The sequence below is a fragment of the Schistocerca serialis genome, chromosome 4 (genome assembly GCF_023864345.2).
Source record: "Schistocerca serialis cubense isolate TAMUIC-IGC-003099 chromosome 4, iqSchSeri2.2, whole genome shotgun sequence".
NCBI lineage: Eukaryota > Metazoa > Arthropoda > Insecta > Orthoptera > Acrididae > Schistocerca > Schistocerca serialis.
The window spans coordinates 207,823,724-207,838,313 of record NC_064641.1 but is presented as its reverse complement, the minus strand read 5'-3'; the positions used below and the strand labels follow the sequence as shown (position 1 = coordinate 207,838,313).

Here is a 14,590-nt window from a genome sequence, read left to right as displayed (position 1 = left end):
TTGGGATTGGTTTTTGATACATGGTTGCCTTGACGCCCTCATATTTGGCAGCTTAAACAGACATGCTGGTGGCATCTTAATGTTCCTCTTTGCTTGAGTCACACCAGCTGGGGTGCCAATCGGTCTACCCTTCTATGGCTGTACCAGGTGTTAATTCAGTCCTGACTAGATTATGGAAGCCTGGCTTACGATTCGGCATCCCCTTCCGTATTCCGGTTGCTGGACCCCATCCTTCACAGTGGGATCAGACTCGCCACTGGAGCTTTCCGGAAACGCCCTGCTAACAGCATACTTGTAGAGGCATATGTCCCTCCATTGCGGTTCTGGCGCCAAACATTACTGGCCGCTTATGTTACACATGTTTTTAGCTCGCTCAGGCATCCCAATTATCGTCTCCTGTTCCCTCAGTCAGTCATTCATCTTTTGGAACGGTGGCCCCTGTCAGGGCGTACAATTGCAGTTAAGAGTCAGAGCTCTTCTCTCTGAGCTTGAGGTTTTCCCTCTTCCACCTATTTTCCGGGCCCCTCTGCATATACCCCCATGGTGTGTGCCCCGCCCATGCCTTCGGTTCAATTTGGCACAGGGTCCGAAGGACTCAGTCCCTCCTGAGGCCCTCCGCCGCCACTTTCTTTCAATTCTTGCCACGTTTCAAGGCTCTGACATTGTCTATACTGACGGTTCGATGGTTGCTGGACATGTCAGTTATGCTCTTACTCTAGGGGATCATTATGAATAACACTCATTGCCAGCTGGCTGCAGTATTTTCACTGCCGAACTGATCACCATTTCTTGCGCCCTAGAGTATACCCACACCTGCTCAGGTGAGTCCATTATCTGTAGTGACTCCCTGAGCGGTTTACGAGCTATTGACCAGTGTTTTCCTTGCTCTCATCAGGTGATGGCTATCCAGGAGTCCCTCCATACTCTTGCCCGTTGTGGCCACTCTGTGGTTCTTGTGTGGACCCCAGGTCATGTCGGCATCCCAGGAAATGAACATGTTGACACACTGACCAAACAGGCTGTCGGTGCACCAGCCTTACAGATTGGCCTTTCGGAGAGTGACGTCAGGTCAGTTTTGTGGCAGAAGGTACTTTGCACCTGGGGTGAAGAATGGTGCACCCTTCCTTCACCCAACAAACTTTGGGCCATCAAGGAGGCTACCGGTGTGTGGCGCTCCTCCTTGTGGGTCTCTTGCAACAATTCTGTTGTCCTCTGCTGGCTGCACGTTGGCCACACCTGGATAACACACAGCTATTTATTGCACCACGAGGACCCACCTTTCTGTTGCTACAGGTCAGCTTTGACGGTGGTCCACATTTTGTTGGACTGCATGCTTTTAACTCCACTCAGGCAGATGTTTGCGCTGCCTGATATGCTTACTGCACTTTTATCAGATTACTTTGCAATGGCAGATTTAGTTTTGAGTTTTATTTGTGCAGGGGGTTTTTATTGCTTGATCTAAGTGTTTGTCCTTTTTTTGTGTTGTCTGGCCTTTGGCCTACGATTTTAGACTGTGGTTTTTAGTGCATTTCTTGGAGGCTGGCTTTTCCTTTTTTTTTTTTTTTTTCTTCCTATGGTCGGCCAACCACTGACACACTCTGTGCAATTTTAATTCCTTTTTTCTGGTCTATGTCTGTGTCTTTCTTGTCTTATGTCGTCTCTTGTCATCTCCATTGTTTGTTTTTATCTTTGTGGGTGTTTCATGTTTGAGAAAAAAGGGGCTGATGGCCCTAGTAGTCTGGTCCCTTCAATCCCACAAACCAACCAACCAACCAAGAGCAACTGGTGTAGCAGAAATCCCAGTTCATGGATAGGGATGGAGAAAATATATCATAAAAATTTCAGCCATTTGTTGTGCACAGCCGTTTTGGAATCCTCATTCGGGTTTTGGTTCACTAGTGATGGTGGAAAAAAACCTTTTTGAAGAAACCGCCCGTGAACTAACGGTGCCTCCATAAGTCTGCTCAAGCCCACAATAGACTACATCAAATGCAAAAAGAACCAACTGATTTGCTCCATTTGCCTGAGGACGAGGAAATGAGTAATATTTGCCTCTTGTCTCTGTACTGTAGGATAGTGAAACTAAGATGATCCTTACGTTGGATATCCAAATGGTCACTAGCCCAATGGCTATCCAAAATGCTAGACCCTACCTTTTCATAACCAACAGATTCTGAGGCATGAACACCAGAAAATTCTACTGTTACATGTGGCATTTGGGAACATATTAGGTGTGCATGTTGTTGGAGGCATACCTATTAAAACCAGTCTACTGTGCTGCTTCCCAGTGTACTGTACTGAGCTGTGGGTAATTATGAAAGTACTAGAACAGATAAGGTTTTGAGATAGAGGGATGTTTCTCTGCTCACACTCTTACTGCTCTGCAGGCTATTCAGCAAATGCACCTATAGGTTAAGATAGGTGTCTCCTTAAAGACAGAAAAGAAATTAAAATTTAAATGGGTACCTCAGAATATTGGGCTTTAGGGGGGGAAATGTGGTAGCTGACAAAACATTGAAAACTGCCTGTCAGAAAAACACCACAGTTGACTTAACCCACATAGGCTGGTAGTGTCATAGTTATCAAATAGGGTGAAGTCCAAGTGGGAAAGAGTGTAAAGATTCCACAGGGGACATACACATCTTTTGTGATGGGTATGGCAAGTATGGGGCTATTAGCTGCTGTGGCATTTCTTCCCTTCCTGTGCCATAACTTGATTTTGTGACTTTCATGCCCTTTGACTTCACCTTCAAATGATGCCCTATCTCACACTGACACAGCAAGCCTCTGATCTTTGCTTTCGAGTACTCATTTTCATGTTAAATCCTATACTCCTCTTTGTTTGTTTACAAATGGGCCCTGTTACTGGGTTTAACCACTTATGTATTTTCAAAATTTGTTTATTAGTGTGGGCCATGCAATGGTCACAGAGTATTCAGTGTGGTTGCCAGTCCACATGAGGGTCCCATGTAATGGTAGCCACTACCTAAATCAGAAATGCACTGTTGGTGCCTGCACTATTTCCTCCTCATGAATGATGAGAATTATATGTATGTTATAGGAGATGTGGAGACTGGATGATGACCTCAGTGCCAGGCAGTCTTTGCCTAGTTGGAGTGATGCTGATGGAGACAGTGCATACACACATTCAGTGAGAAAACAGCAGACCAACTGCATTGAAAAGAATTAATTTACACCATGTTGGTAACCATATGGCCCCAGCAGTCTCATCAGAGTTGACAACTCACTATAATTCAGACTGATATAACCTCATTGCACTTCCGTCATTAGGTAGAAATTGAGGTAAAAACTGACCTGTCAAACAAGGAGAAAGATAGGTGCTTAATTTCCTGGTCTGTACCCAGTCTTAAAGCAAATCCTTCTCAAATAGAAAAGTCATCATTCCTTGAAGAGGAAATTGAAGACAAATACAATGAGGTCACCTTCTAACTGAATTAAAAAATAGATCTTTGGTGATTTAAACTGATTCCCTTGTGTGGATACCAGCATTCTTCAGCTGCAAAAAATTTGCAGAAGTAACTGTCAGTATCACCTCTCATAAGAATCTAAATATGTTTATGAGTGTAACCTTCCACAATAACTTTATAAATGAGACAAGTGAAGAATTCCATGCTAATTTGCTATGACACGGTGTCCATTTTATCCATCAGGTCCAACAGCAGCCTCAAGAAAGCAAAGTGGCTCTAGCGGATTTACCTAGTGTTTTGAGAGTTTATGCCAAATAAAGTTACAATTGTGGTCTACCAATGTTGTGTAAAATCTTGTGTAGCACCCACCATGATGTCATTAAAGTGTATGAAATTTGGAAACATGTCATGTATGACCATGAAAGAACCTACCTGTGGAGCTTGTGGATGACAACTACATTGGGATGCCACCTATGTACAGATGCCTTACTGCATCACTACCACCAAACACCAACTTGTCACATTGGAGGAAGGGAATGAAAAATCAAAGAGCTCAGGACCTCTAATTGTTCAACATATCAGGAAGCAAAGATCAAGTCAAACATAAATTTTCCAGCCAGACAATAGAATGATAATCATGAAAAGTAACTTATTATCACAATGAGGGTGAATATTTCCTCTCCTCCATCACTGAATCAAATTGACCGCCTTCACTCATACATTAACATAAGGTTCACCCCCCCTCCTCTGGACCTTTCTCCCTCCTCTGGACCTTTCTCCCTCCTCTGGACCTTTCTCCCTCCTCTGGACCTTTCTCCCTCCTCTGGACCTTTCCCCCTCCTCTGGACCTTTCCCCCTCCTCTGGACCTTTCCCCCTCCTCTGGACCTTTCCCCCTCCTCTGGACCTTTCCCCCTCCTCTGGACCTTTCCCCCTCCTCTGGACCTTTCCCCCTCCTCTGGACCTTTCCCCCTCCTCTGGACCTTTCCCCCTCCTCTGGACCTTTCCCCCTCCTCTGGACCTTTCCCCCTCCTCTGGACCTTTCCCCCTCCTCTGGACCTTTCCCCCTCCTCTGGACCTTTCCCCCTCCTCTGGACCTTTCCCCCTCCTCTGGACCTTTCCCCCTCCTCTGGACCTTTCCCCCTCCTCTGGACCTTTCCCCCTCCTCTGGACCTTTCCCCCTCCTCTGGACCTTTCCCCCTCCTCTGGACCTTTCCCCCTCCTCTGGACCTTTCCCCCTCCTCTGGACCTTTCCCCCTCCTCTGGACCTTTCCCCCTCCTCTGGACCTTTCCCCCTCCTCTGGACCTTTCCCCCTCCTCTGGACCTTTCCCCCTCCTCTGGACCTTTCCCCCTCCTCTGGACCTTTCCCCCTCCTCTGGACCTTTCCCCCTCCTCTGGACCTTTCCCCCTCCTCTGGACCTTTCCCCCTCCTCTGGACCTTTCCCCCTCCTCTGGACCCTTCCCCCCCACCTCCTCTGGACCCTTCCCCCCCACCTCCTCTGGACCCTTCCCCCCCACCTCCTCTGGACCCTTCCCCCCCACCTCCTCTGGACCCTTCCCCCCCACCTCCTCTGGACCCTTCCCCCCCACCTCCTCTGGACCCTTCCCCCCCACCTCCTCTGGACCCTTCCCCCCCACCTCCTCTGGACCCTTCCCCCCCACCTCCTCTGGACCCTTCCCCCCCACCTCCTCTGGACCCTTCCCCCCCACCTCCTCTGGACCCTTCCCCCCACCTCCTCTGGACCCTTCCCCCCCACCTCCTCTGGACCCTTCCCCCCCACCTCCTCTGGACCCTTCCCCCCCACCTCCTCTGGACCCTTCCCCCCCACCTCCTCTGGACCCTCCCCCCCCCCACCTCCTCTGGACCCTTCCCCCCCCCACCTCCTCTGGACCCTTCCCCCCCCCCCCACCTCCTCTGGACCCTTCCCCCCCCCCCCCACCTCCTCTGGACCCTTCCCCCCACCTCCTCTGGACCCTTCCCCTCCACCTCCTCTGGACCCTTCCCCCCCCCACCTCCTCTGGACCCTTCCCCCCCACCTCCTCTGGACCCTTCCCCCCCACCTCCTCTGGACCCTTCCCCCCCACCTCCTCTGGACCCTTCCCCCCCACCTCCTCTGGACCCTTCCCCCCCACCTCCTCTGGACCCTTCCCCCCCACCTCCTCTGGACCCTTCCCCCCCACCTCCTCTGGACCCTTCCCCCCCACCTCCTCTGGACCCTTCCCCCCCACCTCCTCTGGACCCTTCCCCCCCACCTCCTCTGGACCCTTCCCCCCCACCTCCTCTGGACCCTTCCCCCCCACCTCCTCTGGACCCTTCCCCCCCACCTCCTCTGGACCCTTCCCCCCCACCTCCTCTGGACCCTTCCCCCCCACCTCCTCTGGACCCTTCCCCCCCACCTCCTCTGGACCCTTCCCCCCCACCTCCTCTGGACCCTTCCCCCCCACCTCCTCTGGACCCTTCCCCCCCACCTCCTCTGGACCCTTCCCCCCCACCTCCTCTGGACCCTTCCCCCCCACCTCCTCTGGACCCTTCCCCCCCACCTCCTCTGGACCCTTCCCCCCCACCTCCTCTGGACCCTCCCCCCCCACCTCCTCTGGACCCTCCCCCCCCACCTCCTCTGGACCCTTCCCCCCCCCCCCACCTCCTCTGGACCCTTCCCCCCCACCCCCCACCTCCTCTGGACCCTTCCCCCCCCCACCTCCTCTGGACCCTTCCCCCCCCCCCACCTCCTCTGGACCCTTCCCCCCCCCCACCTCCTCTGGACCCTTCCCCCCCCCACCTCCTCTGGACCCTTCCCCCCCCCCACCTCCTCTGGACCCTTCCCCCCCCCCCCACCTCCTCTGGACCCTTCCCCCCCCCCCCCACCTCCTCTGGACCCTTCCCCTCCACCTCCTCTGGACCCTTCCCCTCCACCTCCTCTGGACCCTTCCCCTCCACCTCCTCTGGACCCTTCCCCCCCCCCCCCACCTCCTCTGGACCCTTCCCCCCCCCCCACCTCCTCTGGACCCTACCCCCCCCCCACCTCCTCTGGACCCTTCCCCCCCCCACCTCCTCTGGACCCTTCCCCCCCCCCCCCACCTCCTCTGGACCCTTCCCCTCCACCTCCTCTGGACCCTTCCCCTCCACCTCCTCTGGACCCTTCCCCTCCACCTCCTCTGGACCCTTCCCCCCCACCTCCTCTGGACCCTTCCCCCCCACCTCCTCTGGACCCTTCCCCCCCACCTCCTCTGGACCCTTCCCCCCCACCTCCTCTGGACCCTTCCCCCCCACCTCCTCTGGACCCTTCCCCCCCACCTCCTCTGGACCCTTCCCCCCCACCTCCTCTGGACCCTTCCCCCCCACCTCCTCTGGACCCTTCCCCCCCACCTCCTCTGGACCCTTCCCCCCCACCTCCTCTGGACCCTTCCCCCCCACCTCCTCTGGACCCTTCCCCCCCACCTCCTCTGGACCCTTCCCCCCCACCTCCTCTGGACCCTTCCCCCCCACCTCCTCTGGACCCTTCCCCCCCACCTCCTCTGGACCCTTCCCCCCCACCTCCTCTGGACCCTTCCCCCCCACCTCCTCTGGACCCTTCCCCCCCACCTCCTCTGGACCCTTACCCCTTCCCCCCCACCTCCTCTGGACCCTTACCCCTTCCCCCCCACCTCCTCTGGACCCTTACCCCTTCCCCCCCACCTCCTCTGGACCCTTACCCCTTCCCCCCCACCTCCTCTGGACCCTTACCCCTTCCCCCCCACCTCCTCTGGACCCTTACCCCTTCCCCCCCACCTCCTCTGTACCCTTACCCCCCCCCCCCCCACCTCCTCTGGACCCTTACCCCCCCCCCCCCACCTCCTCTGGACCCTTACCCCCCCCCCCCCACCTCCTCTGGACCCTTACCCCCCCCCCCACCTCCTCTGGACCCTTACCCCCCACCTCGTGTGGACCTTTCCCCCCACCCTGCCCCCCCCCTCCGCACCACCTCTGGACCCTTCCCCCCCCCACCTCGTGTGGACCCTCCCCCCCCCCCACCTCCTCTGGACCCTTACCCCCCCCCCCCCACCTCGTGTGGACCCTCCCCCCCCCCACCTCCTCTGGACCCTTACCCCCCCCCCCACCTCGTGTGGACCCTTTCCCCCCACCCTGCCCCCCCCCACCACCTCTGGACCCTTCCCCCCCACCTCGTGTGGACCTTTCCCCCCACCCTGCCCCCCCCCCCACCTCTGGACCCTTCCCCCCCACCTCGTGTGGACCCTTCCCCCACCCCACCCCACCTCATCTGGTCCCTTCCCCCCTCCCCCACCTTTAACCCCATCCAGTTGGCACTTCCATTGTGCACTGGTGTTCTGCTCACAATGTGGCTTCAATTGCTTGAGACTGCAGTCGTATGTGCAAATTGCATTTGCGGCTGCGTGAATATGTATGTGTGACAAAGGCTATTGGCCGAAAGCTTGAAGTGTGAAAGTCTTTTTGTGTGTTTATTATAGGTATTTTTGTTTTATGGCGATTAGGCTGTGGTCCATAACATATGTCTCTACCTAATATTTTGTCTCCAAATGCTGGAAACATCATTGGAGGTTTCATGTGCTACTTTAAGTTTAAAACTGCTGTCTGAATGTGTATAGCTTTTGATGGTGTCCTCAACATTGGGGGGCAAAATGTTAGTCAGTGAAATATGCACTTAACCCATAAAACAAAAGTTGTGAAAATTGTGTTTATTACTTTTATCTAATAATTAAAGATAAGTTAGATCTGATTGAGTTAATAAGTAATGTCGGCATCAAATAATAATCATTTAAAGAAGATAAAGAAAACTGTTACATATGTCAACCAATTAGAATTTTAAGTGCTGTACATAATTTAATGATAAAATGTTATTTGATTGTGAATGGGAATTTTTATTTTGGATAGAGAAAGGAAAATACGCCATTATTGTAAATTTTAATAAATATGTATGCAAAACATAATTTTCTCCAAAATATGTACCAGTGACCTTGTAAAGGTGACAATGGTAAAGAATATCACTAACGCATACATTTAGTCCACTCAAAAACTCAATGCATTTTGCATACAAATCTGTGCTTGAGTAATAGTCAATTAGTTGATTCTTTGAGGAAAATATCTGTCATTGATTAATATGCAGAACCTAAGTATAAATTAAATTATGCTACATTCAGTGGGCTTAATAATAGCAATTTTAATTACTCTTTTATTTTTACAGGGGAGAACTTCATTCAGTTTGGGTTGGAATGGTAATTGCACTTCTGTCTGGAGCAGGTGTTGCCATTTCTGTGTTAGGGGACAACATTGCCTCACTAGTAGGTGTAGCCATATCTGCCTCCCTCCTTCCACCAGCTGTAAATGCAGTAAGGAAATTGTACAAGCAGTTCTTGATAAAATAGTGATAGAAAGTGTGTTTGAATAAGCATGTTGTATCTCTCAAATATGTTGCACTACACAAAATTCCATTATTGTATGTTAATTTGAGAGTATATCCATTTCCAGTAACTAAACTGAAAAAGTGCCAAAAAAGTAGAATTGACTAATCTCAAACTGAGTAAGACACACAGAAATCTGCTTTTACAGTGGACTTGAGAGAAGATTTAATGCCTCTCTATGGTAGAAAAATGAAAATATCTGTAGGTGCATCTGAGACAGATTGTGCATTTAGTGTACAAGATGGGCTCTAAAGTATTTGGTAACAGCACATATAACTTGATGTAAAATTTAGGAATTATTTTACATACTGATATGATTAATTTAACACTGGTAGGAACTCTGTTTTACTTTGTGGTAGGTGAGGATAAAATGACCACAGTAAAGAGAATGAAGGGCTAACATTTACAAGCGAAGTATCATGTGCCAAGGGGGGAGGGGGGAGGGGGAGGAGAGAGAGAGAGAGAGAGAGAGAGAGAGAGAGAGAGAGAGAGAGAGAGAGAGAGAGAGAGAGAGAGATCAAATTCAAAGGAAAGTGTGAGTTGCAAAGTACACAGGAAGATATTAAAAAGAATATAAAAAGAAAATAATTGTTCTGCCTGCAACATAAAACCTAGCGTGGAATAAAATAAAAAATAAATAAAAGTTCATGTGCTCACCAGGTTATGAGTGTGATATTGTGTAATATTTCTATTAGTAGATACTCAGGGGTTTATTTATTTCTCAATTTCAATCATTCTCTGGACCAAATCTTGTTTTCTTTTCTTTTTTTTCCCCTTTGTACACAGTGCTAAAACCAATGTCTCTGCATTGGTATCTGTTCCCATTAGAGTCAAAATGCTTAAACATGTATGCAGAGCATGACAGCTGCTTCAAAAGTGAGGTCAGATGACACACTTCGTTGGTATGTCTGTGCACTTGTTTGACAAACCATTAGATAAAAATCTCAATTTGACAAAATATTTTGATTGTTACCACAATCTTTTAGAAAGCAGGTGAGACAAAAATCAAATCATTGTCTACAAGGTTAAGCTACTTAACAACAAATGACAACAACCAATGGACATGGAATAATAATCAAGGACAGCTGTACTGTAGTGTTAACAGTTTTTACCTTTGAGTGATGGAAGTTTACCAAACACAATTTATTGGGCGATAACAAAAATAGCTAGGTTGTTTGAAAGTACAATTATTTTTGTGACAGTATTCTATGTAGTAGGGTAGTCTTATGCAAATTTCACAGGACTGACCGAGCAAGGTGGCGCAGTGGTTAAACACTGGACTCGCACTCGGGAGGACGATGGTTCAATCCCGTGCCCGGCCATCCTGATTTAGGTTTTCCGTGATTTCCCTAAATTGCTCCAGGCAAATGCCAGGATGGTACCTTTCAAAGGGCATGGCCGACTTCCTTCCCCATGCTTCCCTAATCCGATGAGACCGATGACCTCGCTGTCTGGTCTCCTTGCCCAAAACAACCCCTCACAGGACTGACTTCATCTATTTTTGTAAGTAGCTGATGTCTCAAGCCATATTTTGTGACAGTTAAATGTCAGTTGGCAGTATTGACCTATAAAATGGATAAAAATTTCACCTGTAATTAAAGATTCATTTCACTCATGTATTTTTTTAACTCTCAGGGAAAGTGTTGTTATTATTGTTGTTGTTGTTGTTGTTGTTGTTGTTGTTGTTGTCATCTTCAGTCCTGAGACTGATTTGATGCAGCTCTCCATGCTACTCTATCCTGTACAAGATTCATCTCCCAGTACCTACTGCAACCTACATCCTTCTGAATCTGTTTAGTGTATTCATCTGTTGGTCTCCCTCTGCGATTTTTACCCTTTACGCTGCCCTCCAATACTCAATTGGTGATCCCTTGATACCTCAGAACATGTTCTACCAACTGATCCCTTCTTCTAGTCAAGTTGTGCCACAAACTTCTCTTCTCCCCAATCCTATTCAATACCTCCTCATTAGTTATTAAATCTACGCATCTAATCTTCAGCATTCTTCTGTAGCACCACATTTTCAAAGCTTCTATTCTCTTCTTGTCCAAGCTAGTTATTGTCCATGTTTCACTTCCATACATGGCTACACTCCATACAAATACTTTCAGAAACGACTTCCTGACACTTAAATCTACACTCGATGTTAACAAATTCCTCTTCTTCAGAAATTCTTTCCTTGCCATTATCAGTCTACATTTTATATCCTCTCTATTTCGACCATCATCAGTTATTTTGCTCCCCAAATAGTAAAACTCCTTTACTACTTTAAGTGTCTCATTTCCTAATCTAATTCCCTCAGCATCACCTGACTTAATTCGACTACATTCCATTATCCCCGTTTTGCTTTTGTTGATGTTCATCTTATACCGTCCTTTCATTACAATGTCCATTCCGTTCAACTGCTCTTCCAAGTCCTTTGCTGTCTCTGACAGAATTACAATGTCATCGGCGAACCTTACAGTTTTTATTTCTTCTCCATGGATTTTAATACCTACTCCAAATTTTTCTTTTGTTTCCCTCACTGCTTGCTCAATATACAGATTGAATAACATCGGGGAGAGGCTACAACCCTGTCTCACTCCCTTCCCAACCACTGCTTCCCTTTCATGTCCCTCGACTCTTATAACTGCCATCTGGTTTCTGTACAAATTGTAAATAGCCTTTCGCTCCCTGTATTTTACCCCCTGCCACCTTTAGAATTTGAAAGAGAGTATTCCAGTCAACATTGTCAAAAGCTTTCTCCAAGTCTACAAATGCTAGAAATGTAGGTTTGCCTTTCCTTAATCTAGCTCCTAAGATAAGTCGTAGGGTTAGTATTGCCTCACCTGTTTTAATATTTCTACGGAATCCAAACTGATCTCCCCCGAGGTCAGCTTCTACCAGTTTTTCCATTCGACTGTAAAGAATTTGCATTAGTATTTTGCATCCGTGACTTATTAAACTGCTTGTTCCATAATTTTCACATCTGTCAGCACCTGCTTTCTTTGGGATTGGAATTATTATATTCTTCTTGAAGTCTGAGGGTATTTTGCCTGTCTCATACATCTTGCTCACCAGATGGTAAAGTTTTGTCAGGACTGGCTCTCCCAAGGCCATCAGTAGTTCTAATGGAATGTTGTCTACTCCCGGGGCCTTGTTTCAACTCAGGTCTTTCAGTGCTCTGTCAAACTATTCACACAGTATCGTATCTCCATTTCATCTTCGTCTACATCTTCTTCCATTTCCATAATATTGTCCTCAAGTACATCGCCCTTGTATAGATCCTCTCTCTCTCTATATATATATATATATATATATAAAATGCAGGGAAAGTAGCTTGTAATATTAGAAAATTTGATTACATTTGGTCTCTTCCTTTATCTTACTTTCATGCAGTATAATCTACAGAGAAAGCCATTTCTCACCAAAAAAAATCTTGTTGTATAGTACATCTCCTTGCCAAAATGTTCTTGTTTCTCATAAAATTCTACTTGTGGGAAGTAATCTTAGTACTAAGATTTTTTCTGTCTGTTGTATTGTATTTCCCCTAGATAGTAGTTTTTATTGGTAGAAATTCCATATTGTATGGAGGTTGTACAGTGTTTCAGGGAGAGCATAAGGGAACAATTGACAGGAATGCGAGAAAGAAGTACAGTAGAAGAAGAATGGGTAGCTAGCTCTGAGGGATGAAGTAGTGAAGGGAGCAGAGGATCAAGTAGGTAAAAATACGAGGGCTAGTAGAAATCCTTGGGTAACAGAAGTAGTATTGAATTTAATTGATGAAAGGAGAAAATATAAAAATGCAGTAAATGAAGCAGGCAAAAAGGAATACAAATGTTTCAAAAATGAGATCGACAGGAAGTGCAAAGTGGCTAAGCAGGGATGGCCAGAGGACAAATGTAAGGATGTAAAGGTTTATCTCACTAGGGGTAAGATAGATACTGCTTACAGGAAAATTAAAGAGACCTTTGGAGAAAAGAGAGCGACTTGTATGAATATCAAGAGCACAGATGGAAACCCAGTTGTAAGCAAAGAAGGGACAGCAGAAAGGTGGAAGGAGTATATGGACGGTCTGTACAAAGGCGATGTACTTGAGGACAATATTATGGAAATGGAAGATGATGTAGATGAAGATGAAATGGAGATACGATACTGCATGAAGAGTTTGACAAAGCACTGAAAGACCTAAGGCGAAACAAGGCCCCGGGAGTAGACAACATTCCAGTAGAACTACTGACGGCCTAGGGAGAGCCAGTCCTGACAAAACTCTACCACCTGGTGAGCAAGATGTATGAGACAAGCGAAATACCCTCAGACTTCAAGAAGAATATAATAATTCCAATCCCAAAGAAAGCAGGTGCTGACAGATATGAAAATTACTGAACTATCAGTTTAATAAGTCACAGTTGCAAAATACTAACACACTTTCTTTACAGATCAATGGAAAAACTGGTAGAAGTCGACATTGGGGAAGATCAGTTTGGATTCCGTAGAAATATTGGAACACGTGAGGCAATACTGACCCTATGACTTATCTTGGGAGCTAGATTAAGGAAAGGCAAACCTACATTTCTAGCATTTGTAGACTTGGAGAAAGCTTTTGACAATGTTGACTGGAATACTCTCTTTCAAATTCTGAAGGTGGCAGGGGTAAAATACAGGGAGCGAAAGGCTATTTACAATTTGTACAGAAACCAGATGGCAGTTATAAGAGTCGAGGGAGACAAAAGGGAAGCAGTGGTTGGGAAGGGAGTGAGACAGGGTTGTAGCCTCTCCCCGATGTTATTCAATCTGTATATTGAGCAAGCAGTGAGGGAAACAAAAGAAAAATTTGGAGTAGGTATTAAAATCCATGGAGAAGAAGTAAAAACTGTAAGGTTCGCCGATGACATTGTAATTCTGTCAGAGACAGCAAAGGACTTGGAAGAACAGTTGAACGGAATGGACATTGTAATGAAAGGAGGGTATAAGATGAACGTCAACAAAAGCTAAACAAGGATAATGGAATGTAGTCGAATTAAGTCAGGTGATGCTGAGGGAATTAGATTAGGAAATGAGACAACTTAAAGTAGTAAAGGAGTTTTGCTATTTGGGGAGCAAAATAACTGATGATGGTTGAAGTAGAGAGGGTATAAAATGTAGACTGGCAATGGTAAGGAAAGCATTTCTGAAGAAGTGAAAACATCGAGTATTGATTTAAGTGTCAGGAAGTCGTTCCTGAAAGTATTTGTATGGAGCGTAGCCATGTATGGAAGTGAAACATGGATGATAACTAGCTTGGACAAGAAGAGAATAGAAGCTTTTGAAATGTGGTGCTACAGAAAAATTGCGAAGATTAGATGGGTAGATCACATAACTAATGAGGTAATGAATAGGATTGGGGAGAAGAGAAGTTTGTGGCACAACTTGACTAGAAGAAGGGATCGGTTGGTAGGACATGTTCTGAGGCATCAAGGGATCACCAATTTAGTATTGGCGTGCAGCGTGGAGTGTAAAAATCGTAGAGGAAGACCAAGAGATGAATACACTAAACAGATTCAGAAGTATGTAAGTTGCAGTAGGTACTGGGAGATGAAGAATCTTGCACAGGCGAGGGTAGCATGGAGAGCTGCATCAAACCAGTCTCAGGACTGAAGAACACAACAACAAAATGGTAACATTCTTATCATATTTTGTGTATTTTTGTTTATTTATTAACTTATTTATTACTGCATTTCTTATACCAGTCATGCTTTCTACATATTTTAAATGATCTCCATTATG

At 47.2% G+C, this 14,590-nt stretch overlaps 1 protein-coding gene across 2 annotated transcripts in view; it reads left to right on the top strand.

Annotated features, from left to right (window-relative positions):
• LOC126475492 (uncharacterized) overlaps window positions 1-14,590 on the top strand; it is a 206,276-nt gene that overhangs the window by 133,791 nt on the left and 57,895 nt on the right. For both annotated transcript variants that reach the window (XM_050103397.1, XM_050103398.1), the window contains one exon: window positions 8,629-8,773. In XM_050103397.1, coding sequence (XP_049959354.1) covers window positions 8,629-8,773 — 145 coding nt within the window. The remainder of the gene's footprint in view (window positions 1-8,628; window positions 8,774-14,590) is intronic.